The sequence below is a fragment of the Oryzias melastigma genome, linkage group LG16 (genome assembly GCF_002922805.2).
Source record: "Oryzias melastigma strain HK-1 linkage group LG16, ASM292280v2, whole genome shotgun sequence".
Lineage (NCBI taxonomy): Eukaryota > Metazoa > Chordata > Actinopteri > Beloniformes > Adrianichthyidae > Oryzias > Oryzias melastigma.
The window spans coordinates 7,585,657-7,612,723 of record NC_050527.1 but is presented as its reverse complement, the minus strand read 5'-3'; the positions used below and the strand labels follow the sequence as shown (position 1 = coordinate 7,612,723).

Below are 27,067 nucleotides of genomic sequence, written 5' to 3'. Positions count from 1 at the left end.
TCCTGTCAAAATCCTGTGGGTGAGGTCAGAGTTTGTCAGTCAAGTAAATACAGAACGTGTCTATGCTTCTGAGGCAGAGTTGTGGATATTGGCTTTGTATTTACCAATCAAAGAAATGTCAGTCAGATAAAGATGTTGTTGTGAATAAAGATTTAGTTTTTGTTCCTAAGCTTACAAGGTTAAAGGTTCATGTGAATTTTTAAACATTTCCTGATATGAATCAAGAGTGACATTAATCAACAACTCAATTTTAAGGGTAAATAAAATTATCGATTAGGGGTTGATGGTGGGGCAAATTTAGATATCCCACCTGATTTTACACTCATACATCTTTTACGATGTAAATACTTTACATACCCGGTTACTAAACCTCTCCATTAAATTAACTTTATGTTTATGCTTAAATCTGGTTATCTAAACTTCTGGGGTGCTTGTATTTGAGATGACAATGTGTAATAATCTGCTAACTTTGTAACACATTGTGACGATGGTTATAATGAACCTTAGCAACAAGTAGTGTATTGAAGTGTACTGCAAGGATACTTAGTCTGTACTAAAAGTGAAGCAGGATATTCAAAGCTTACTTTTTTATATTACTATGCAATGTAAACTTAAAATATTCCAATTTTGTCTAAAGAAGTATTTAGTTGGTCTATAATATACTTGTTGTCTGACGATACGATACATATTCTGATGTCTCGTGATACGATACATATCGCGATATATCCCAAGACTGTACCAGAACAATTTTTCACTTTTTTTTCGGAGTATGACTTAAAAAAAACACTACCTGATTATTAATACGTCTCCTGTCCCAAGTCAAAACTAAGTAGTAAATGCCTCATAAAAAGGCTGACTGAACTTTTATCACAAGCTGGTTCTCGCGAGATCTTGTTGTTGTCTTGGTCGTGGTGTAGAGTTGATCAAAGAGGTTCAGTGTGCTGTGCTGCTAACTAGCGGTAGGGGGTTTAGGTGGAAAACCAAAGTAAGATGCTGAATGACGCTTGTAAATAGTTACATTTTCGATACAAATACCGCCAAAGAAAACATTGTGATATATCGTTGAATCGATTTTTTTTTTTAAATCAACACCCCTACTTGCAATAGATATAGCTTACTTATACTCAAATATGCTTCATAAAGTAAGCTTAAAGAGTTACCTTTGATTGGGAAAAGCACTGTGACGGAGAATCAGTGAGCCTTAATTCCATTGTTAACTTTTATTAACCTTACTCTGCTAAAATGGCTTCTATATACCTTTTTTATTTGTTTATTTTTGCAGTTGTAATAATGCACAATAATATTTGCACAACACTGTTATCAGCAGAAAACTTCATAAAAAGGTTGTTATTGGCTTTGGCTGGTACAAAGATCCCTTCCAGAGTATTGCATAAGTATAACTTAAAGTATACATTCACAGTAAACACATCACATGCTTCTAAAATACTTTAAAAAATTAAGGATATATTCGTACTTAACCCTTTGATGTCTAAATATATTTCCAAGCGTAGAAAAAAAATCACAAATGCTTTTGCCATTCAGTAGATTACTGTAAGGTAATTTTAGAGCCGCAGTGATTTGATGCATATTTGCATTAATAAATGTCAGGGGGTTAAACTATTTTAAATGTATGTAAAGCAGCAGTAATGCTTAGCAAACTTAAACAAATATTTGTTCAACATCAAAAATTGATTATTAACTCAACAAAGGAAAGTTTTGGTATTATTTCATAATAAAGGAAAGTTTAAGCTGGATATTGGTGTTGGTCATTTGAAAAAAAAAAATGTATAAATATCGTGCAATTGTAATTTATTCCACACTGGAGATATCAGAGTTTGAACATTTATGTTTACTTTTTATTTGTCTAAATGTATCAGCTTTAAGTATAACGGAAGTATGTTTAAACTGTTTCTTAGTACTTAATTTGTTAGTCAATTTTTGGATTACTACATTTTACCGTTACTTTGGAAATAAGGTTTCCTTTCAATACTTCTTTTGATGTAGTATATTTTTCTAAAAAGTGTAAATAACCTTTTTTAAATATGAAATTGCATTTTGTTAGCATGAAGGTGGATTATTGCACAGAGAAGAGCCAGTGTGTGGTAGCCTCAGGCTCACTACTGCTCATTCATGCTCACACTACTACAAATGCTCTCAGTTGACCCACATCACGCAAACCAATAGACACCCAGGGGCGGCTCTGGAGTGGAGCGGGGAGGAGATCACTTGATAAACCAAAGGTTTTTTTGTGTTTTTTTTGTAAGTTGACCGAGTTTCTAGGTACTTAAAGGGCAGTGCTTGAATAATGTTTAACTTAAGACTGAACTCAAGGGTTACCCATAACGTAAGTGGAAAATTGTGATTTACCATTTAAAGAAAAATCTTTCTTTATGAACAAAAGAACCTTTTGAACTGGAGTTAAATATGACAAAAATGCAAATATCTCCTATTTTATGGAATTACAGTTTTCTCTCATTTTTTTTAGCTTTTGTTAACAGTAGTTTTAATAAGGTTAGCGTTTATCCGTAGTAATGCAACAACTTTTTACCAGGACAAAAAAGTTAAATGCAAACACTGTAGTTGCATATTTGCATCAATAATTGTTATAATTTTCCTTAAACACATATGCAGAAGAAGAATACTACAGAATCGGCATAGTTTTTATGACTGAAATAACTATTTTAAACATTATTAGAAAATGTAGAAAAAATGAACCTCAGAAATGTATACTGCATAAGTTGTTAATGCAAGTTACTTATTAAATAACATTTCTCAAGGTCAAATTTGTTACTAATTCAAACATACCTAGATAATCTTATTCAATCTGATTTTCTAAGTTTCCCTTTAAGGTATTTCCTATACGAGTACTATTCATTCAAAAAATAACTGTCAAAATATTTGCATTTATTTAACCTTGGAAAGGTTGGCAAATACATTTTCAATCCACTAAATAACACTTAACTTGATGGTTGATAAAGATTAAACAATTCCTTTGTGTTGTCTTTTGACAAGGAAGTGAATTTTCCTCGACTTGCTGATTTTTGCTAATATTTAATGCAAACTTTTAAATATATTTTTTTAAATATATATATTTATATAATATATATATATATATATATATATATACACTATTTTTAAGTGCTTCGTAAAGAAGCGCAAAAACACTGCAAGAGAACTCACATAGATGGCGAAAAAACAGAAGCGAGAAAAGAGACTGAAGGATAACCCGAGAAGAAGAATTGACGTCACTTCCTCTTCCGGGTCTCGTGGAAGAAACGTTATTGGAACGGAGCGGCTAATCAGAAAGTTTTAAAGAAATTTTCAGGCCTTACGAGATTTATACATTTAAAATTGGATTCTTTTTGTGGACAATTTATAAAATAAACAAATTAAAGACGATTGTAGGGAAAACTGAGAGGTTTGTAATCCCCTTTAAGCCGCTATTAGCAGGTTTTGGTTGCTCATATGTAGCAAATTGCTAACGTGTGCTAGCAGCGGTCGATGAGTTTTGGCGCAAGTAGCTTTGTAGAGTTTAGCTTGTTTGGTATTTTGGTCATTCTGGCATTTTCCGGTTTTGATATAAAGCATAGTTTAGTCAATTGGACAGTAATTTATCGATGACAAACTGCAAACTTGTTCCCGAATGTGTTTGTTTTGAGATATTTAACACGCAGCATCTGTGTTTACATCGCTTCAGTGGTAATGTGATTAACGCCACCTGTGTGGCTGTCACTCTATTTCGACTTCGTCTCTACAAAGATATCAGCTCTTTAACTCGAGCTAAAGTGATAAACGCAGTGACGGACACATCTGCGTGTTTTTTTGAAGGGCTGCAGGATGTCTCTACCCAAGCGGGAGGTGGAGGAGTTGAGACCGTGGGTGGAGCGCACTGTGAAGAAGGTGTTGGGGTTCTCAGAACCCACGGTGGTCACTGCAGCTTTACACTGTGTGGGGAAAGGGTTGGACAAGAGGAAGACCATAGGTAAATTACCCTCTCATTTTTTACTGAGAAAGACATTTTCATTCATTGGCAAATAATTTTGTTGTGGCCATTTTCCTTTCTTTTTCTTCTGTGACTAAAATGTGTGTGCATTTCTAAAAACATCTCTTTAGTTTTCATCTTGCTTTTAGATGACACATTAGAATAATATAAATGAAACAAAAGCCATTAAACATGTATTAAATGTTTTGAAAGAGATATCGTTTTTGTTAATTATTTCACTCTTGCTTGTCCTCAGACCAGCTGCGTCCTTTCCTCGAAGACTCAGCTGGTGGATTTGTGGAGCGTCTTTTTGAAGCTCTTGAGGAAAGTAGAAGCAGCCGTGGCAGCAAAGGATCTGGAGATAAGAACCGGAAGAGAGAACTGAAGGTAAATGGTTGAAAATCAAAATATCTAAACATTATAATCATTTATCTTGGTTTATATAGAGAAAAATCAGTCTAAAAACTGTGCAAGAGCAGCCCAAATGATTTCACATTAATGGTCAGTGCAACCATACACCTGCGTATGGTAACTAAGCAACCTCACTGGAGCAAATTGTGGCTGTTGCTTTAAGAGCATAATTTAAGAGCACAACGGTAGGGTTACTTTGTTCCATACAAGTTTAATCTTACTAGTTCTGGCAGTTGGGACAATCCCTCCTGTCAGTCACTAATCACTAGGCTACCACTTCCAAATATGATTGTGTTTTAATAAAATCGAAACATAATAAAAGTACTTGAAAATTGCCTCTTTTTTTTTAAAGTCGAGTATATTCAACTGTTTTTTTGTTCCTAATTATTATAACAACAAAAATCATTACTTCAACTAGTGATGCACAGTAACGACTTTTTACAACCGATATTTTCCAGCCTCTTACATTCGATACAGATGCCAATAATCGAGCAACATTTTCTAAAATACTTGAGAAAAAATATACCCAAGCACAAAGTCAGAGTATATGGATCTTATGGATTCCAACAAATTTACAGAACTAGTTTTACCTGCAAATAAATTGAATAAAAAGTACAAACTGGGGGGATAACGGACCACAGTTAATCCGTGATCTGTACGGATCAGAAGTCACGGCTCGGCACACACGTATGTACCACAGACCAACCCGACCCCCCGCGTGTGCAAACACTCCAGGTTTACATCAAATACAGTTTGTGTCAAATTCATGTAAATCGTCTTTGTTGTAACATGCACTGAAGTAGCTGCTTGAAAGTTCTCCAAAAGTGTGTGAATTTAGAGCTCCCGCTGTGTGTGGGAGGAGCTCCCGTCAAAAACTTTTATCGACTTTAGGACCCTAATGGTAGTTTTCCATTCATTTTTATTGTCTGAAATGTTTAAATTTATCAAATGACCACTGTATAAGGAAAAATCTTCTCTCTCACCCATTTTTGTTCAAAAGATTTATTGTGGGATAATTTGCATTGTTTCTTTTTATTCATTTTTTGTTGTTCTTGTTCGAAGAAAAAAAAAAGAGCCTCTTTTTGTCATATAAAATGTACCTGGTTAAACTTTGTGATTAGCACAAAATGTGATTAATCTGATTTTTTTTTTAAGCACTAATTAAAAATAAACTGTCTAAATGTGATGTGATTTAATAATGTGATTATTCACAGATAATAATTTGTGAGCAAATAGAATGACTAAAAAAAGCCAATAATCGCGACTAATTTTCTTCCAAGTTTGCGATTAGTTAGTTAATTATTTTTAATTGATTCCTTGTCTTAATAATAACGTACATTTTAAGGTAACAACCTAAATAAACAGTGTTATTATGAGCCAAAATGCAGATAATATCAAATAGCCTCCTCACTTCAAAGAAAACTATCACTGGAAATAAAAATGCACAATGTGGTATTTTATTAATTTTACATGTTATCTCAGGTAACTTATTATTTTTGAGCCACAAAATGTACATTCAGACCTTAAAATTTGTGCTTCATTTCCTCAATGAAGGAAAAATACCATTAGGCTCCTCCATGTTAATTTCCCCCCTTCTTTATATTCCATTTTCATTCACTTATCTTTGGTAAACAACACTTTAGTCACATGCTCATGTGCTTTGTTATCACACATGCCTGTACTGTTTTGTTTATGTCTAACTATTTTATTTTGTGCTCGAAAATAAAATTATTTTGTATCAAATCAAACCAAACATATATTGAAAAGAATAGAAGCAATACAAATTTTACATTCGTTAGGTTTTTAGGTTGGAAAAGTGCTCTATGGGCTATATCTTCCTGTTTGCTAATTACAATGTTTTAGGTGTTTATTTTTACTTCTGTTTGTGCTTAGGATGTATTTGGAGAGGAGCCTGACTCTGGTGCAAAGAGGGAAACATCTGAGGCAGCTGATGGGACGGTAGTAAAGCGAAAGCGGACACCGCGGTTTCAAGAAGTGGAGGAGCCTGAGGTCATACCAGGACCTCCGTCTGAAAGCCCGGGCATGCTCACCAAACTGCAGGTACAAATGGTAGAGGTGTTATCTGCTGAGTCATCAGTGAAAAATACTTTTTATTTGGGATTTCCAACATAATATGGTTATACTGTACGTATGTGGGAGGGCTACTTTGTCAGTATTTCTTTCAGGTATGTGGTAAAAAAGTAAAATGTATTTATATGGCTAAAAATGTGTAAAATAAGCAAAAACAAAGCCTGTTTGGAGCACTATCCTTTTGTTACTATTTTTCTTTATTAATAAAATATTACCAGCTCTAGAAAATATGTTGTAAAATGTTATCTATCTATACATACATACATATATATATTATGTGTTATGTATAAGTTGAATCATAACAACTGTACTTCTTCTTTCAAGTTGCTAGGATTCAACTTCAAGACAATGTCGCTGACTTAAAATGTATTTTTTCCTTGATGGACTTTTGAATTAAACTAACTAAAACGTTTTAAAAAGATAAATAAAAAATAGCAATTAACAAAACAAATTTAAAACAATTTAAAAGTAAGAATGTAAACCTAACAAGCAGTATTTCTATGTTTTGGTTTCTAGTTTTCATGTAGATTTTGAAGCGTAGGTATATTTAGACTTTGTGTTGATGACAGGACTTTATATACATACATTGTTTTGTATTTTCCACCTTGCAGGGTTTAGGATTGACCATATTCCAAATATGTTTGTTACTAAGTGATTTTAAATATAAACATTTGTTTTACAACTACGGTTCTTTCTTACAGATCAAGCAGATGATGGAGGCTGCCACCAAACAGATAGAAGAAAGAAAGAAACAATTGAGCTTTACCTCTCCAGTCTCTTCTGCAACAGTAATTATTATGAACACTCGTACAAATTTCAAAAATAGCTTTTATTTTTGTCTCTAACTCTGTTTTCTTTTTAACCCTTTAGTCCCAGTTGGATGGCTCGCGGCTTCTCGGTGCTGCTGGCGCCTCGTCTGTTGCCCCTTCACAGGCTGCCAGTTTTATGAATGATGCCATTGAAAAAGCCCGCAAGGCCGCAGAGCTGCAGGCCCGCATTCAGTCCCAGTTATCCGTGAAGCCCGGAATCCTGGGAGCCTTGGGAAACACCGGGCCTCACAACCTGGTGGCGCTGGCTAATCTACACGCCATGGGGATTGCTCCACCGTGAGTAACTTTAGGATGAGTAATCTATTCAAAAAACACAAGTTGCAATATGTTTTTGCTTTCTGGGTATAAATAATGTATTTTTTGTTTGTGGAACTGAAGTAAAGTGGAGATTAAGGAGGTGAACAAACCAACTCCTCTCATTCTGGATGACAAGGGCAGAACTGTTGATGCCACTGGCAAAGAGATTGAACTTACGCACCGCATGCCCACACTCAAAGGTGAGTCTTCTGTGGATCGCTGTGTAAATGTGTCCCATCAATATTTTTGCTTTTCCTTCATGGATCACAATTCTTGTTTTCAGCCAATATACGAGCGGTAAAGAGGGAGCAGTTTCGTCAGCAACTGAAGGAGAAACCTGGTGATGATTTGGAGTCGACGTCATACTTTGACAACCGTGTGCTCATCACGCCCGCCCAGCGCACGCGCAGAGGCTTCAGATTTCACGAGCCCGGGCGCTTCGAGAAGATTGCTCAGAGAGTTAGAACTAAGGTTGGTGACAAGCTTGACATTGTCATTTCAAAGTTTTTCTTGCCAATTCAAAACCACCTTTTGTATGAACACCTTTTCCCATCAGGCCCAGTTGGAGCGACTTCAGAATGAGATTTCCCAAGCTGCTAAAAAGACAGGAATTCAGGCTTCCACCAAACTGGCGTTGATTGCTCCTAAAAAGGAGATTGGAGATGGGGATGTGCCGAGTATTGAGTGGTGGGACTCCTTCATATTGCCCTCCAACATACCCTTGTAAGAAAATAAACTTTAAAAGTTTTACAGTTTTCAAACCAACATGATAAACTTTCATATTCATTTCTTTTCGTTTTGTTAACTTTGTTATTCTTTTTTTTTTTTCCTAATAAGCAAACCGGAAACAAAGTTTGATAATTTGGAATTTTTCGGAGTAACCAACCTGGTAGAACATCCTACGCAAATGAGGCCTCCTGGTAAGTTTAGGTGAAGAAAGTGTGTTGGAGAAAACAGTTTCTGACCCATCATGTTGACAAGAGAATGTTAACAGCTATTTGACATGGATTTTTAGAGTGTTCTCTATATATAAGAACCAGTGCAAATATATATACATTTTTTTTTTGTTTTTGTTTTTTTTAAATACTAGACATTTACTTTTACTGTAGAGTTTAATATTCCTAATCTGATGATTATTTGTTTTTCTCATTTTCTAAATGAGTAAATTTTAGCTCCATCCCATATAATCTGTTGTAACATGGACTCACTTTACATCTTATTTGGCACCCCATGTTAAAGTTGTTCCCAGTTTTGACTCTTTTGACTTGTTTTGGTTTTAACTGGTTCTCAAATAAGGATTTTTGTCTGAAATTACACGTTTTTTCTTTTAATTTGTAAAGATTAAATTCTCAGATTGTTTAAAAAAAAAACATTCAAAGTACCTTTTTTCTGCCTCACTGCTTTTATCTGAATTTTACCATTATTGTATGTTTTTTTTTCTTGAAATGAAAACTCTAAAGAATGATCCTGAGGAACCTTTTCAGACATTCATTTTTATTATAAATGTAGACCAAAAGTATTATTTCTCTTTTAAAAGTACACATTTTGTAATATTTTATGCCTCAAGCTTCTTTCTAGGTTGTTAAATTAAATGTTTTACTTAACTATGTTTTACAAAGCTGACTATACATACTCCATTGGTACTTGTTATATTGTTTACAACTGTTTATTTCTCTTTCCAGTTGACACGGATAAACCAGTAACTCTGGGTGTATATTTGACAAAGAAAGAACAGAAGAAACTGAGGAGACAAACGAGGAGGGAGGGACAAAAAGAAGTGCAGGAAAAAGTCCGTCTTGGATTGATGCCCCCACCAGAACCTAAAGGTACTTACAGAGTTGTTCTACACCTGTAATCAAGTATTGTAACGATAGTTATAATCCAGAATGTGGATGATTTTGGTGTTTTGTTCTTTTAAGTTCGTATCTCCAACTTGATGAGAGTCTTGGGGACGGAGGCAGTTCAGGACCCCACCAAAGTAGAGGCTCATGTGAGAGCACAGATGGCAAAAAGACAAAAGTTAGTATTTTCACCGTGTAAAATCCAGACATTCAAATAAGTGTTTTTTTTTTTCTAATAGCAGCTCTTTTTATCCCCAGAGCTCATGAGGAAGCCAATGCAGCTCGAAAGCTTTCAACAGAGCAGAGAAAAGAGAAGAAGGTCAAAAAGTTGAAAGAAGACCTCACTAATGGTGTTCACATTGCAGTGTACAGGTACGCATGTAAGGACTGAAACAGGAAATATTGCTGCTTTTTTTTAACACATCAACTGTTTTTGCACCTTGAAAAACAATTTAAATGTTGTTTCTTACAGAATCCGTAACCTGACAAATCCTGCAAAGAAGTTTAAGGTAGAGGCTAATGCAAACCAGCTGTACCTGACTGGCACCGTAGTTCTGCACAGAGATGTTAATCTCGTTGTTGTGGAGGGAGGTATGCAAGAAGTCTGTCAACGGTTTCAATTGATCTGCTTAAACGTAACACATGTATTGACATGTTTCAAGCAGGACTCGCATTTGATGGTTTTACCCAGCCTAGTCATGAAGAGAAAACAATATAAGGATGTTTAAAAAAAGAGAGAGAGAGAAAGAAAGCTTCTAGCCCATTCCTGTGGTGATAAAAAAAAATATCTGCAATGCGCAATTCCACCACTAGGGGAGCAAAGGAAAAGAATTACCGGCATAACAAGAGATCAAGAAATAAACCAATTTTATGCAATTGTGTGTCACATCTGGATAAGATGCAGTTAGATTCCCTGTCAACCTCACCGCTGTTGGGTTATTAAAAAATATTATGTTTGACTCTACAATTACCAAAATGTTGTTGGGAAAAAGATAATAATGGCTCTAAAAATAACTGATTAGACCACTACCGGTAGGTTGTTTTAGGCATTTTTTCTAAGTGAGAAAGAAAAAAATAAAGTTATAGATAAAAAGTTGAGCATAGGGTATTGCTATTATGTTCCTGGTCCAGACCGGTTGAATGTGCCCCCTGAACCAAAATGAGTTTGACACCCATTGGTTTAGAGAGTAAATACAGATTTTATGTTTTTGATTTAACCTCACTTGTTCTAATTGCGGTGAAAAAAAATATCAGCAAATGCACTTTTGAATGTTAATAATGTTCCTAATGTTTCTCTCCCTTTAAGGGCCCAAATCCCAGAAAAAGTTCAAGAAACTGATGATGCATAGAATCAAATGGGTAGAACACAGTAGTAAAAGAGATGGTAAGATTATTGATGCTTTAAAAAATATATTTTATCGATTTGAAACATTTTTTTAAAAAATAACTGCAAGCTTCAGAAATTGTACGGTTGCTGAGATCAGCAGCTTATTTATACTTTTATAGGTAATTGCACAGTTTTGCTATTTTGGTGTCTTTAAGTTTTCAAAAGTAGGTTTGGGAAATGACCAGGACTATTGATTCATTTTAGATCAAGCCAATTTCTAAATGTTATTGTTGTTTCCTTCAAATACAATTGGATTAATCTGCTTAAATTTGTCAAATCTTAGATCCCGATGTTGATGATGACACAAAGAGAAACAACAAGTGTTGGCTGATTTGGGAGGTGAGTGTTTTTTTTTTCTGTTTTAACATTTAAAACTTTTTTAGTCGACCCAAGTCTAACAGTTCCTTCTGCTTCTTCAGGGAACAGCTAAAGATCGAAGTTATGGAGAGATGAAGTTCAAGCAGTGTCCCACAGAGAGCATGGCCCGAGAACACTTCAAGAAGCACGGCACAGAACATTACTGGGACCTTGCCCTTAGCCATAGCGTGTTGGACGGCACCGATGATTGAAACCTTGGAGGGGGGAGAGTTGTTTCAAATGATGACTGGCACCTTCAAACGTGCAGACCTGCTGCCTCACAATAGCCAGTCCTCACTGTTGACCACTAAGGGGAAGGAACAAAGACTCAATTAAGAGACTTCAACAGGAAACACATTAAACCTGTTCTTCAAAGAAAGAGTGAGCTGCTGGGTGTAAATGGCAATGTATGTAGTTTTGCATTTAGTTGATTCATCAGATGAAAGTCTGTCCTGTTCAGACTTTAACTGGTCTGGTTTGGTTCACGAGAAACTGTATTTTGTTTCATATTGTTTTGATTAATTGGGAATAAAGTCCTAATGACAACACAACATCACAAAGTTGACATTTTATTTTTTTTAATTTGCTTTTAAAACCTGACTTTTAGTCATATTTCACACATTTTTTTAAATGTTTGACCATGCAGTGCGTCGACCCGTATCCACACAGGTTAGCCATATTCCCCTGTAACATTTAAGACTGCCTTAATTAAAAAATGTACAAAAAAAAGAGACTTCTTCTTTGATTTTATTTTTTTTCGAGGGTGACCTGGCCAAGAGGTCAACAGCACACATGACAAAATAATAAAACAAAACAATGACTTTAAGGTTTTACAATATCAATGTTAAAGTTCATGTGCGATTTGTGACGGTAAATATATAAGTGTTTGGCACAAAATAAATATATATATATATAGGTTAGAATATTGGTGCGCAGATTGATATTTTTGAAGTTAATACGTATGCAATGAAGCGTGGGGGGCGTGGTCTCCCCGTCGTCGCCTCCTCTTCATCACGCCCTCGCCCTCATCTCCATCATTAGTTGATAGAGCTTGAAATATGGCGGCCGGTTCCGAGGCTGCGAGCGGCCAGGGAGCTCGCAGCTCCACCGCTGCACTGGAAGCGTCGCTGGACCGCCGCTTTCAGGCGGTGTCTAACACCATGGAGTCGATACAAGGACTCTCGAGCTGGTGCATTGAAAACAAGAAACATTACGGCCTTGTTGTTCGCTACTGGATGAAGTGGCTGAAGAAATGTGAGTAGTTAGCCGCCGAAGCTAACCTGTGCTAGCCCGCATATTTAAGCTGAGTCAAATGCATTCAGGGGGTCGTTCTGCAGAACCCTGCGGTGGTTCGGTTGTGGTGTATGTGCAGAACCTTACAACTGGGTTTTTGTGGAAATAAAATGCAGTTTCGCAGTTGTTGTGTTGAAGCTAAGTGTTTGTGTCGTTATTGTAAATTAGCCGCTAACATTAGCCTAGCTAACGATTCGTTGTTGGTTAACACTGTTTACAGTTAGGCCTCCCATCATGTGAAGCCCGGATTGGATCATGGCTCCATCGTAATGATTACGTCAAGAAAACTTAAAAAAAATAAATTTGGTTAGCAATTACACCGCACTTTTTAGGTAAAAGAGTTGGACTTGAGCAACTTTTTGTTCCAAATTTTTTTCTTTTCAATTTTCTACAAAATATAAATCTTTTTTTTTTTTTTTGGTTTAGATGGAAGTTTATGCAAAATGACTGCTATTTCATATGTTTATATTCGTATTGTTCATTTTTAGATAAGAATAAATTGTTTACACTTCCATTACTACTTACTAAAAAGACCCACTACAATGAAAATCGGTCTCTTTAACATTCTTGCTACTTTTCTCATGATGGTGGGCATAAAAAAATAAACTTAAAATTGTGTTTCTGAGTATTTATTCAAAAAATTGTGAATCTGGAGCAGTAACAGACAGGTAAATCCATGCACGTCTTTGTTTTTCTCGCCATTTATGTTTCACCACCAATGTTAGAATGTGAGGAGAAAGTGTAAACAAAGGGATGATGGGAAATGAGTGTAACTCGCAGGCAAATTTCTAATGATCTACTGCCGCTCTGCAGAAACCAAGTCGTAGAAAACATTGTAGTTTTCTTTTATTTTAGCTCAAAACGAAGTGATTATAAAGATCACTGGAAACACGATTACAGTAAATCAAAAGATTATTAGAGTGGGACTTCAATGCATGATAAAAGTTAATGCCCTATGATTCAAAATCACTGGTAAAATAGCTAAAAACTATCTAAAGTTTAGAAGTAATGACATTTTGTAACAGCTTTTTAATTAACACCTTCCTATCTAACATGCATGTTGGTAATGATTGTATGAAGGCTAGAGAGTATTATAATTTACGTTTTCTTTTTTTATCAGTGATTATAATGTTTTATCTAAAGACTTTCAGTGTAGCTGGTAATATGCCATGTGAATGTCTTTCATATATTTGGATATGAAAATAGTACTGTAAAGGAACGGCATCCTCTTTTCGTGAAGAATATATAATGTACATTACTGGTTAAAAATGCTCAAGTGAAATATTCAATATTCATTGATCATTGTTGTAATTTACCTATACAATGTTGGCAAAATGGGTTAGGATTATGTGAACGTTCACCTTTCAATCCCCAAAATAGAAAAGTAAAGGTTATCAGATTACGCAGACTTTTACTTTGGTAAATAATAGATGGAGGCACCATGGTCAAAGGATGCAGAACAGATATGTTGCTGACTTTGCAATGTTTGTGTTTGCAGCACGTCAAAGATGATAGATGAGACCATTGACCTATTTGTAGAGATGATTGCTTTTATGTTGTAGTGATGGAAGAAAAAAATAATTCTTTTCTCTGGAAAGAAGTATAGAATAGAACAACAGTTGTTATAGACACAGATTATTTTTAAATTTTGTTTCTTGAAATTCTGAAGCTTAACTGCTCTATTGTATTAAATTTCTTTTTTTAATTCTCATTTAGTAGTTTGTAGTAAGTGTAATTTGGTATTGGACATTTTACAATAGTTCTTGGGGCAATAGAGTTGTGAAATGCATTTATTTAAAACAAAAAACAATACAAACCAGTCTATTAGAAATGAACAGAGCTAGATTTTATAGTCCAGTTTTATCATTTGAACTGTGAAGTTTATTTTCCTTTATAAGATCTAAGGCAAAGCGATTGATGTAGATTTGAAGTTGTATAAACAAATGTGTTGACTGTAGGTTCCTCACTGTTATAATAGCTTGTTGGTACATGCACTCTTGTCTGTTTAGCAGTTAGTTTGTGTTTTAAATATTGATACATATGTTCTAATTTTAGCAACACTTTCATAGCGTGGTGTGTACTTTTGTATACAGGTGATAAAAGTGTTTAGTTTTTTAGATTAAAATGTAATTTTGCTCAGATATATTGGTCCACAGACACATTTTAGGTCAAACAAATGCTGTCACTGTTGATCATTGCGTAGTTATATTTTCTTAGGCTTGCATCCATCAGAAAGTGTGTGTGGGTATGTGTCAGTAGCTTTGCTGTTTGTTACGCTTTCTGATTGTTATAGAAACTGCCGTTTTTTGTTGTGTTGCTCACATTGTACAATATACCAAACTGGAAGAAAGCATCACTGTTCACTATGTTATCCTGATTTGATTTCAATTATTTTATTTTAGGATGAGGCAAAAACAACACTAATATTTCAAACTTTAATTGGAAAAACAGTGTTTCACACACGTGATTTCTAACTTATGTGAAAGAATGAGCAAAATTTAGTTCCTATTTATTTAGTCTTTTAAAGTTTGTTTTTATGTGGAAATCCTTGTGATTTCCTGTTTATTTGAGCTTATTCTGCATGTAGTCAACAACACTGAGTGTAATATTTTCTATTGTTCTGCGCTTTTCTTCTCTGTTCACAATGCTTAAAGGCTGTTTTTCCTTGAAGTCCTTCTCATGTTTGTTTATTTAGCTTTTTAAAAACTCAATTTGAGAAACAGAATGCAATGATGCTCTTCAAAACTACCATGCTTGTTTATCTGCTTTTTATTTTTTCTGAACTATCATGTTTAACTTTTTTTCCACTCAGTTTTTGTGTCTAATTTAAAACTCAAACAGTAACACTTTTTTACAAGCACAATATTTTTCCTGTTCAGGAGTTCTAACTGTGTTTTTTGTGGGTGTTATTATACACTTTTTTTAATGAGTACAGTAAAGAGTGAGACTGAGTCTTTAAAAAAATATGAGTTGATATTAAATTCAACTTGACCTAAATATTTAGTGTTGATTCGCCAAACCCTTAATATTATTTTTTTAAGCAATAATGTAATTTTCTTTGGCAAAAATCTGTTACAAAGTTAGATTTTAATGTAAGAATTTTTATTTTTATCAACAAAACTGATGTTTTTTCAACCTATACCACCAATTAAGTTCAATTGCCTTTTTTTTAAACTAAATTAAATTAGTTGTCAATGCCACTCTGAATAAAAACAAATCAACATGTACGAAAATTATGAATCGAATGAAGAACTTGTAAGTTGAAATCAAACTGATTTTGTATTTTGGCATTGATGCACAGCCCTCTTAAAGATGAATGTTTTAAATACAGTTAAAGGGTTTTTATGTTAAAGCATAGAAACACTTTTATTTTATATAAAATAATTAACAACTGAGTGAAGTGATCAACTCATTTGGATAATGTACAGCTTAAGGTTTGTCATCCTCGTATTTGACTGAATTAAAAAATTGGTTTACAAACAAAACATAGACGTAAGTTCAGAGGCACTTTTGGTTAGATCAAAGCCCGTCTAATTTTGCCCAAAATAAGACTTTTTTTTTTTAATGGTTTAAACAGCAGAATTCCTCCCTATTATCTGAGATTACAGGCTACAAAAATAAACATATTTAGGATACAATTCACAATTAGTTTTTGGTGTTGATCAAGTCTTGATTTTTGTAAGCATCTAATTTAGCTTCTTTGGTTTCATATCATATAACATCTTTTTTTGCCTTTAAATACTTGATAACTTTCAGTTGTCTGCTTTAAGTAAATGCAGTACTCTGCATTTCGCCCAAATTCAAAGTGACTTTTCTTGTTGGACATGTTTTTTTTTTCTGGTCATTTTTAAACGATTCACTTTCCCCACAATTTGATTTAAACCTTGAATTGATTTGTGTTTTACAAAATGACAATAATCTGAAAGTTATATTTTATAAACTTGCAAATCAGGAAGTAACAATAAAAAAAACAACTTTCAGTTGGCGTTTACTGATCCTGGTGTGACGTAATAAAACTATATTAAATATGTGGAATATATCTCAATGCATGTGTTTGACACTTTAAATGTCAACGCATGCAAACATATGCAGTCAGGCTGCAGTGATGCACTTTCTTTATGATTCTGTTCCTTAATGCAACACGGTTTTAAACTGAAAATTGTGGCTCTCCAACTTGAATTTATGTTTTAAGCTGTGGTGATGCTAAAGCGCTGCTTACTAATGTAATAAAGTAAAAAGCCAGAACAATATATTGAGTTTCTTCTTGGATACTTTGTTGTCTGAAGTATTTCATACTATGAAACATTCTATTTTTAATTCCAATTCACACATCTCTAATTTTTAACTCCGTCTGCTGCTGTTTTCTGACTCTCCTCCTTCTACTCATCAGTCACTTCACAAAACTGCAATGAAGGAATAAAAAGAAAACCAGGATTGATTTAGACCACAATAATATTTTTGAGACTAAATAAAACTGTTCCCTCACGCCTGTAACACATTAGCTAAATGTTTGAACACATCCATGAGGCAATAAAATGATATGTAAATAAGATGCAATTATTCAAAAATTGGATCTTGTAGATTAGGATCACAAAAAGAGCCTTCTTTTATTGTTTTTATATGCTTTTAAAATGCATACCGATTATGATTTATCATTTGGCAACATCTGTCGTCAGGAAAAGTTCTTTTATTTGTTCATCTCTTATAAAGAAATGAAACATTCTTATTTGTTACAGGAATGTTTGCAGTTTTAAATATTATGACATTTTTTTTTACTTTAAATTAAAACTAAAGTAAAACATTAAACTTACTTTTAGCATTCAGTTGATCAGTTTGCCACAAGTAACTTCTACAAAAAGCATCTTTAAACAAAGTATTTTATGTTTTTCAACATAATAATGGTGTTAATAATACTTATCAAATGATTACATTCAACATTAACTAAGGTTAATCATGTAAAATTTAGAGAATATACGTGGCTTTGTGTTTTAATATTTTATTTTATTTATTTGTTTTTTTCCAGCTGACAGCAATCACCGCTTGAATCTTTTCTACCTGGCCAATGACGTGATTCAAAACTGTAAGAGGAAAAACGCTGCTGTTTTCCGTTCAGCCTTCTCCGACGTCCTGCCCAACGCTGCTCTACTCATCAAGTGGGTACCGAGTTTCTCTTTGTAAAACACTGAAGCTACAGAAAGAGAAAAAAAATAAACTGTAGAGTACATTTACTTATTTTTGTATTAAAATTGTTTTTTTTTTTTTTTGTCAGGGATGGGAAAGTTCGCAAATCCGTGGAGCGAATCTTCACCATTTGGGCGGAGAGGAACGTGTATCCAGAGGAAGTCATTGCCCAGTTCAAAACCTGCTTGAACAAAAAGGAAAAAGATCGAGTGAAGCAAAAGGAAAAGGAAAAAGAGAAGGAGAAAGCAAAGGCAACTCCTCCTGCTAACGGTCAGTTTGTTTAAGAGTTTTGTTTTCTTTGTTTTTTTCTCCTCAAAACCTTTTCCCTTAAAAACCAATTTAGCTTCAACGTTTCTAAACTCAACGCCTATATTTATTAATGCCAAACTACTGGTTTAGTCGTTTAATATATTACTATTAAATTCAGTTAAAAATATTTATTTTTTTATTGAAAGGTTGAATCATTATTATTGTATTAACATTTTACCAAAGACATTTTTTTAAATCAAGAATAGAGATTCAGTTCTCTATATTTGTACATTTGTCAGTAAAAAAAAAATTTACAAAGTACATTTTTGTGTTTTTGATCTTTTCTAGTTTGCTGATTGTCACTTTGAGATATTTCACGCCGTAGTATTTTTATTTAAAGATTTTAGCTTTCAAGTAGGGGCTAAATTAAGTAATTTTGGAGCAGAAATGGGTTGATATCTTTGCTATTTTTGATATCTGATCAGTGTTTTTAGATTATTGAAAATACTTTTGTAAGGAGGGTCTAGAAAAGTGGAAAGTGTGTTTATTTGACACAGTTGGCTGCTTGTTCAGACTCTTACTGCTCATTAGTGTACAAACTTTTGACTGAATAGAGCTGGTGGTGTATGGGTTTACCATCTATCCAGAATGTATTGCTCCAAATTGAAGAGAAAAATTGAATTCTTAATCATCTGCTTTATTATGCAATTATACCTAATCTGAAAATAAAAGATATAAAAAATTAAGGACAAAAATATTCTGTCTTTCAAAATTGCATCACAGAAAAAGATGAAAATCTAAAAAAAAAACATTTACCTCAAAGTCCAAAATCAACATTTGGCTTGACAGCTTGTGAATGAGGAAATCGCTTTAGAATGTAATTGTCCTTTTTTTGTCCTTTTTTAGACGTTATTAGTTTCCAGTGTGTGAATTTGATTGTACAGCTCAGAGTTTAGTTTAATAAAACTGTTTTGAGGTATTTTTTTTTCTCTTTGAAGTATTTTATATCTTATCTAAAAATTGCAGTTAGTCCTAATTTTCTTTTGGATTTGTTTAGTTATTGTAGTTTTGTTCTACTGAAAGGTGAACAACAACCCAAAAAGTTATCAATGAAATCAAAGTTAAGGCAACTTTTGCAATTTATGGAAAAATTTTGTCAATCTAATGAAACATATGTGCATTTTTGCCACATTATTAATATATTTTTTAAGCTTTTATATTAACTAAAAACTAATGTGATGCATTTTCTAAAAAAGAAAGTAATCAGAACTGTTAAAGCTAATTTTTCTTGTTTTGCTCCACAGCCACTACAGGAACCAAAGCTGCCATGAAGTCGAAGATTGTGGCAGAATTCACTGTAAGTCTTCTATGTTTTTACCACCCTGCTACATTTTTAAAACAAACCTTCTGGTTATGTAACATAAACCAATCTCTATTTTTTGCATTCTCCGTTCCAGCCTCAGTCACTAATAGAGCTGTTGCTAAGATATAAGCATGCTGCTGGTGAAGAAGACTTCAGAGAGAAGCAGCTTGAAGCTCTCCGGGTTGACGTCTGCAGCACTGAGGCCCTCAAGCGACTGAAGGGTAAAAGCATTTCTGCTCCGTCACAGCTTTCCTCTTATTACACTGGACCTGTTGGAGCAGTATTACATTGGTTCAGTATTTAGTTGCACAAAAACATGTTGAAATTTAGATGATTTATTTATTCAACAGAAGTTAATTATGTTAAAAGAAAAAAGCAGAGGGAGCATATATTTTCCAAACAGGATGTTTTTTTGTTTCTTTACAAAAAATGTGGTTGCTAACTAGTGCTCACCAGGTGTTTTTTTTTCTTTAACTTTTAAGTTTTATTTTAAAAAAAAATTTACTTTAATTTTTAGATTTTTTTTCAAGATAGTATCTGGTGCACACCAGATGGTAACCAGAAAAACCTTTTATTTACTTCACTTTTTAGGGAAAAAAACTTTTTTTCTTTACTTCTATGTCCCTATAGGGACTCCGTAGTAAACAAAACTATAATTCAACAAATTTTTTTCAGTCAAATCTATCAAAATAAAAATATTTACATTTTTTTTCTAAATTATCTTTTACATTCTAAATCATTTTGTGTTTGTTTAAAGCTTTAAACAAAGTGTGCTGAGTTAAAAAAAAAGTCAAAGTAGTTAAACTTTTCCTTTTTCCTCTTGTCAGATAAAGCTGGAGGAAATAAGTTTGCTAAAGATTTTGAGGAAGGAAGTCTGAAGCTCCAGGAGTTTGTCACCTTCCTGGAAAACGAGCTGAAAACAGGCCCACCTTTGCTGGAAGCTTTGGGAAATGCAGACATCTTCTACCAAACGCAGTACAAGGAGGTTAAGATTGTAGCTAATGTGAGTGATTTCAATGTAAATGTGTCCATCCCAAACTGTTATGATTGATGTACTACTATTTATTGCTGTTTAAAGCTACAAAAAAGTGTTTTTCATAGTGCTACTTCTTCACTTTTATCATCTAACTTGTTGTGTAATTCCTCTGATAACTCACTGTCCCTCTCTCCAGGCTTATAACTCCTTTGCCAACAGAGTGACCAGTCTGAAACGGAAGCTAGATTCTTTAAAAGCGACACTACCTGGACCCGAGGACTCTCCTGTCCCCTCTCCTTCTGAAGATGCCCCCTCACCCACGGGGTCTGAGTCTCCCTTTCTGGGATTGGGCTCCACCAGAGCACAGGTGGATCCCGAGCTGGATGGAAAAGCAATGGATGAAGGAGAAATTCCAAATGAAAACAGAGACGCGGAGGACATGGACATGTCCGATGAAGAAACTGACACAGCTGCGACCGAGGGTGAGTTGATGTTGCAGCAATTTAAAGTAACTTTTTGTTGAAAGAAAAACAAACATAAAAGTCGTTTTTTTTCTGCTGTATGAATTTATGAGCCATGGAAACTTTGCTTTCTAGTTGCGGATGAGAAGCAAGAAAAACCAACAAATGCGGTTCCCAAGACTTTAAAGCCAGAAGTCCTGTCAAAACTCACAGACACACCCGTAAAAGCTGCAAAGGTCAACGCTTCTACTCCCACATCAACCCCAGTGACCCCTACAACCACCAAAGCTACCACGGCTCCAACGACTCCTCTGGGAGTCAATCTGGCTAAAGTGGATCTGGGGAAAATCAGCTCCATCCTCAGCTCGCTCACATCTGCTATGAAGAATACAGGTGAGTTTGGAGGGGAGAATGTTTTGATGTTCTCCTGAGGCTTTTTTTTTTTTTAAAGTTATTGTAAGTTACGGGTTTCCAAGATCTCATTTGCAACTGAATAACTTTAGTTAAAGGCTTTTTCTATCAACCCAAGGGTCTCTGATATTTCAAGACACCTGACCAACACTTCAGTGTGATGAATATGTGGGAATTAATTTTCCATTTCCTAGTTTTCACTCAGTTCCCAGAACACTTTGGGTCACTGTAATAATAATAATAATAATAATAATAAAACATTTTATTTAAAAGTGCCTTTCAAGGTTCTCAAGGTTGCTTTACAACAAAACGGATAAGACTCACACACATGTAAAACAAACCAGATAAAAAACTAAACTTCAAAAAGTCATAAACAGAGGATGGAAGGTGCTACAGATATGGTTGTTTAAACAGAAATGTTTTGAGTTGTGATTTGAAGGTGGTTAAAGAATCCAAGTTTTGGAGATCAGGGGGAAGAGAGTTCCAGAGTCTGGGGCCAGAGCAGCTGAAGGCTCTGCCTCCCGTGGTGCAGAGGTGTGGCAGGGGAACAGACAGGTGGAGGGACGATGATGACCACATGGAGCGGGACGATGTGACGATGTTGATTAGTCCAGGCAGGTAAGGAGGGGATAGGTTGTGGATGGCCTTTAAGGTGTGCTCAAGGATTTTGATGTTGATGCGAGACATGACCGGGAGCCAGTCCAGGTGCTGTAGATCTGGGGTGGTGTTGTGGTTCTGGTCTTGGAGATGATCCTGGCTGCAGCGTTCTGAACCAGTTGAAGTCTGTAGATATATTTCTTGGGAAGACCGAAGAGGAGGGAGTTACAGTGGTCGATCAGGCTGGTGACGAGGCTGTGGACCAGGATGGAAGCAGAGTGGGTGGTAAAGGAAGGACGTTCATGTTTCGGAGGTGGAAGAATGAGGACCGGGAGAACGTAAGGGAGCTGAATTTGGAGAGGCTGGATCTGGTGCCAACGAGAAGGAGTTCGGTTTTATTGCTGTTGAGTTGGAGGAAAACCAGGATTTTAGTTCAGACAGACATGTTGTGAGGGAGGGAGAGGGAACACAGGAGGAGGGATATGATGACAGGTAGAGTTGGGTACCGTCGGCGTAGCAGTGAAACTGAATATTACATTTTCTGAAGATTTTGCCAAATGATAGAAGATGGATGATAAAAAGGAGAGGGCCGAGGATGGAGCCTTGTGGCACTCTAGAGGTGACTGGGTAGGGCAGGACCGGAAGGAGTGAAGCTGAACAAATTTCATGTTTCAGTGTCCAGTTCAGCTTCAGCTTTAATGTTCTTTTTATCATATTCCAGATCTAGGAGGTCTGATCTTTGTTTATGCTCTAACTTTAATCTGGCATTTGTTTTCTTGTAGTGCACCTCCTATAAAAGTAAAACTTGTTTCTCTATAGCCTTGCTTCCACTGAGCAATTTGGTACGGTCCAGTATTTTGAGCCTTTCCATTATAAAATGGACCCACTAAATCAAGGGTGTCAAACTCAATCACACAGGGGGCTAAAATCCCAAAACCCACCTTAGGTCGCGGGCCGAACAAGATAAACATTTACTAAACACACTAAAACAAATTTTTTAAAACTTTAAAACTGTAGCTTTTTAACATAATTATGAACTAGATATAAAGCATTACCTGCGATAATGCTAGGGGGAATGCTGTAAACTGAATGTGGCTGCTGAAAATGCTAGTGCTGATAGCTGAAGATGCTGAAATTAATAGCTGAATATGCTGAAGCTGATAGCCACCTAAAATATTAGCTATATGCCAAATTAGCCTTAAAAAGCTATATACACATGGTTTTAGCCAAAACGGCTAGCATGTAGCTGGAAAAATAGCTAAACTTCAAAATATCCTAAAAAAACTGAAAAAACCCTAAATTAGCCAAAACAGCTAGCATGTAGCTGTACAGTACCGTTCTTGATTGGACCGGACTGCTGAGTGGAAACAAGGCGTACGCTGTATGTTCTAATGATGAATGTCTTGTTTTGAATATATCAGCAGTTTTTCTAAATGTACCCCAATGTCTTTAAACCCTTATCAGACTCACAAGATGTTGGTCTTTTGATGTCAGTGTTGTGTTCTCTCTGTAAAAGTCTGGATAAAAGAAAGAGGCGTGTACTTTTTATATCTTAAAATAAATGTTTATTATGGGAGCATAAACCTATAAACTCGTGACACCACAATCCTTGATTTTAAAACTGAACACCATTGAACTGAATCGTGGGAAAGTATATGATGTTAAACACCTGTTGATGTAAATTTTTAGGAAAGATTGATTATTTAATATTTATGACATGACACCAGGGTTAGTTTAAGCAGACTGAAAATCTTTTCTTCATTGTTTTCTACTTATTAGAATATTTTAAAAAGGGAGTTTGTCATAAACAAATGAAAAAACTTTGTATTGTTGCATCCTTAAATTCACAAGAATGATCCAGAATAACTATTTATCACCTGCATTTAATTTGACTATTATTAAGTTGGCATTCATATTTTAATGATGTCCACCTGCTATAGTACAGGTGTGCAGTGTCAGACTAACAGTAAACTGTATTCTGGAGCAGAAACTGCTGTAAAATCTCAGATCCATCTGGGTGAATTGATATTTAGACGTATTGAGATTTGATATGTTCAATTTAAATGGAGGGTTGTGTTCGAATTCCTTCACAGCTCGCTACATATTGCAATATATACAGCTGCAAGAGAAAAATAGGTGAACTCTTTAGAATTACTGTGTTTTTATGCATGAACTTGACACTCGATTGTGTTCAATGAAAACATAAATTCGTGTGATTTGAGCATCGTTGTGATTTAGATTAAGATAAAAACAACCAAAATGCATCATTTGTCAAATTTGTACAGAAATTGAGGTACTCTTAAAGGGTTCACATACTTTCTCTTTCAATTGTAGTTTGTCAAATTTCCCAGAAGGCTCTGCAAAAATCCAGTGTGCATCAATGCTCACTAGATTGGTCAATATAGACCGCAATGCATTGCGTTGGAACAATTTTAGCAAAATAGAATTTTTTTTCATTTATTTATTTTTTTTATTTTTTATTTATTTTTTAATAAACCGTCTACATTGTCATCTTCCAAACACAATGGATTAATTAAATAGTTGTCGTAAAAGGCTCGTATTTAATAGTTTTCCACTTGGTGAAATCAGTGGTTTCATATTTGCCATAAAAAAAATCAAACAAAAAAGTAGTGAGCATGGTGTCCAAACTGCTTTTAAATCCAGGGCACCAGATAGTTCTGCACTCTATTTTTTTAGTAGTGTGGGGTTAGGGAGGGGATTCGGACATAGCCCTAGTTTGTTCACAACTATTCCTTATGTTAAAATTTGACCCTTTAACTACCCAACCAAAGAAACAGAAAAAACAATATTTTTTTTGTATTATCCACTGTTTTGGGTAATAATAATACATACAATCAATATTTTTAGTAAAGTTTTCTCTACCATTTGGGTTGAGCAGGGAGTTAAAGGGTTAATGGTTTCTGAACCAGTTATGTCCTGCTGAGTCTTTTTTAGGATAAAGTATTAAAAATCTGTGTACAGAAAGCCAAGTGCCCATGTGCTGAAGAGTCTTACAAAATATTAAGATTTAAAATTGTTCTTCCTAATTATTGCTTCTTTTAACAACGTATGACAAACCAAAAGCCTCGACAGTAGCTGCATGTACATGGAAATTCTTTAATCTGATCAAAGATCGGATTAGATTTGAACTGTGTACATGGGCCCTGAATAAATGTATTTGACTATAACAAACATTCACATCTGCCTCACATTCAATTAGAATAAATCCCTTTGACGTACGCAGAACTATCTAAAATACTTCTGTTTGTGTACAGCTAGACTGGCCATTAAAAAAAGGAAATAACTTATTTAAGACATTGCTAAATGCATCTATCAATTGAAGAATATATACAGGTATATATCTACCTATTTTTTAAGCACATTTTTTTATTGCCCCCTTTTTTTTTAAGGTGTTTTTCGAAAAATACATATTAAACAAAAATTGCAACTTTTCACAAAAGCTACCTCAAAAATCATAAATGCCCGCCGTGAAATCCTGGAGGGTCTGATTCAAAGCTGTTCTCATACCAGTAGATTAAACTTGTTGGAGGTAGCAGGTTACATTTAAAAGTTCTAGAGGTACTTCTTTCATTTCCATATTCTGATTTTACTTTTTATTTTTTCCCTCTATCTTCTGTATACATCCTTATCATCTTTGCTTGGTTGCCGCTCAGAAGCTAGTCCATTGCCTCGACCATCTCCTGGGACGCCCACCACTCCCACTGGCCAATCAGCTGTCCCCAAAGCTGCTACATCCAATCCAGCCTTGGCCAGCATCTTGTCGCGTGTTGACATCAGCCCAGAGGGGATACTGAGTGCTTTGTCTAAATCCAACACACCAGGTTTGATTTAAAATCATCATGATGTTTTATTTATGTGTGTTTTGGTATATAATTTTGATGTCATTTTGTCTTGGAACAGCTTTGTCTTCTCTCTTGCAAAGCGTGACAAACACCTCCTCTGCTCCCCCCTCCCGAACATCACCAGATGCAGCGAGCGTCAAAACCCCAGTAACCCCAAACACCCCCAAAAACAAACCCACTCCGGAGAAGAGCTTCAAACGTGACACCCCAGGGAGAAGCAGAAGCTGGGAGAAGGAGAGGGAGCAGTCCCCTCCTCCTCCTCCACCACCACCTCCTCGTCGCTCAGCTCCTGCCGTTTCTCCTCCTAGCTTGGAATCCAAAATCAACAGTTTCTTGCAGGGTAATCCGGGTTTTAGCCTCGCTCTTGGAGACGTAAGTCCCGACGGAGTCGACGGGACCCCAGTGAGAGACGAGGGGGCGGGTACCCCGACCCAGGACGAGATCATGGACACGCCGTCGAGTGTACCGGAATCTTTAGGCTCCTCTGGAGGACACAACCTGTCCCCCACCGCCTATCGCAGCGACACCTGGGATGCTGCCGTTAGCCCCACAAGAGGAAACAGTGAGAACTTTTTAGGCTCGTCTTTCTCCAGATACAGAGCAGAGAAGAAGAACACCACCAAACTGAAGGAGAACGAAGCCACGAAAAAGCAGATCTCCTCCAGCAATGACATGAAGGGAAAGAAAGAGCAGCTCAGCCAGCCGAGGATTGTGGGAAATAGCAGAGGGTTAGGAGAGCGGAGACTCTCCGCTGGTTCTCGTAAGACAAGTTTAGGTTCTGAGGATGGGAAGATGGAGGAGAAGGGGAAAAACCAGGAGGCTCCAGACGGGAAGGAGGGCAAGTACCACCGCATCGAGACGCTGGTGTCCCCCCACACTGAAGGGGCGCCCATCCAAACTCTGGGGTACTCTAACCGACCACTTGCTGGGGAACCCATCAAGACGGTAGAGAGCATCCGCGTGATTGGCCAAGGCTCCCGGCGGGGGGGAGGAGCTAACAACCGCCCAGGGGTCTCGGTGTGGTATGAAGAGGAGGAGTACAGAGAAGCTCAGCCTGCTCCTCCTCTCAACATCAGACAGGGAGGCACTGACGACATGACCTCCATGCCTCCTCTTCCTCCTCCACCACACCTCCTCATGCCTCATCTTCACCCACCCCCGCCTCTCCCTCTCCCCCATCCTCTTCCTCCGTTCCCGATGCCCTACCACATAGACAACATGCCGACTCCGCTCCCATCACACCTCCAGCAGCACCTTCCTCCGACCTCCCCTTTCTTTGGCGCTCCTCCACCCATCCCTCGCCCTCCTCCACCCCCCGCACCTCCGTGCCTGTCACCGCCACCTTTCCCCCCCGCAGTCATGATGGGGGGGATGTTGCTTCACGCCGATCGCCCTTCATCTCTCCCTCCCCGAGTCAGATCAGAGAGTGGAGATCGAGGTCACATGGGGCCGAAACGGAGAAAAGTGACCCCCCCGC

The 27,067-nt window shown here is 36.1% G+C and overlaps 2 protein-coding genes across 2 annotated transcripts in view; both read left to right on the top strand.

Moving 5' to 3' along the window:
* Window positions 1-3,231: 3,231 nt before the first annotated feature.
* Window positions 3,232-11,924, top strand: prpf3 (PRP3 pre-mRNA processing factor 3 homolog (yeast)). Its single transcript, XM_024268171.2, has 17 exons — window positions 3,232-3,418; window positions 3,829-3,982; window positions 4,239-4,369; window positions 6,287-6,454; window positions 7,186-7,272; window positions 7,355-7,590; window positions 7,693-7,811; window positions 7,895-8,082; window positions 8,168-8,334; window positions 8,449-8,531; window positions 9,294-9,437; window positions 9,531-9,630; window positions 9,711-9,824; window positions 9,925-10,043; window positions 10,759-10,836; window positions 11,123-11,178; window positions 11,259-11,924. Exons 2-17 carry the CDS (start codon window positions 3,838-3,840, stop codon window positions 11,406-11,408), a joined length of 2,085 nt encoding a protein of 694 aa, XP_024123939.1. The 5' UTR covers window positions 3,232-3,418; window positions 3,829-3,837; the 3' UTR covers window positions 11,409-11,924.
* Window positions 11,925-12,225: 301 nt separating this feature from the next.
* The window catches only part of rprd2b (regulation of nuclear pre-mRNA domain containing 2b), a gene marked incomplete in the record, with an annotated part of 17,100 nt that continues 2,258 nt past the window's right edge, over window positions 12,226-27,067 (top strand). The window contains 10 exon segments of the mRNA XM_024268168.2: window positions 12,226-12,450; window positions 17,513-17,642; window positions 17,759-17,940; window positions 19,224-19,276; window positions 19,377-19,503; window positions 20,110-20,285; window positions 20,455-20,740; window positions 20,855-21,112; window positions 25,402-25,569; window positions 25,649-27,067. Coding sequence (XP_024123936.1) covers window positions 12,255-12,450; window positions 17,513-17,642; window positions 17,759-17,940; window positions 19,224-19,276; window positions 19,377-19,503; window positions 20,110-20,285; window positions 20,455-20,740; window positions 20,855-21,112; window positions 25,402-25,569; window positions 25,649-27,067 — 2,995 coding nt within the window.

Coding starts and splice junctions, on each gene's coding strand:
- prpf3 (XM_024268171.2), top strand. CDS start 3,838: ATGTCTCTACCCAAGCGGGAGGTGGAGGAGTTGAGACCGTGGGTGGAG. Junction 9,438..9,530: donor GCCCCCACCAGAACCTAAAG/GTACTTACAGAG, acceptor TGTTCTTTTAAG/TTCGTATCTCCAACTTGATG. Junction 11,179..11,258: donor AGTGTTGGCTGATTTGGGAG/GTGAGTGTTTTT, acceptor CTGCTTCTTCAG/GGAACAGCTAAAGATCGAAG.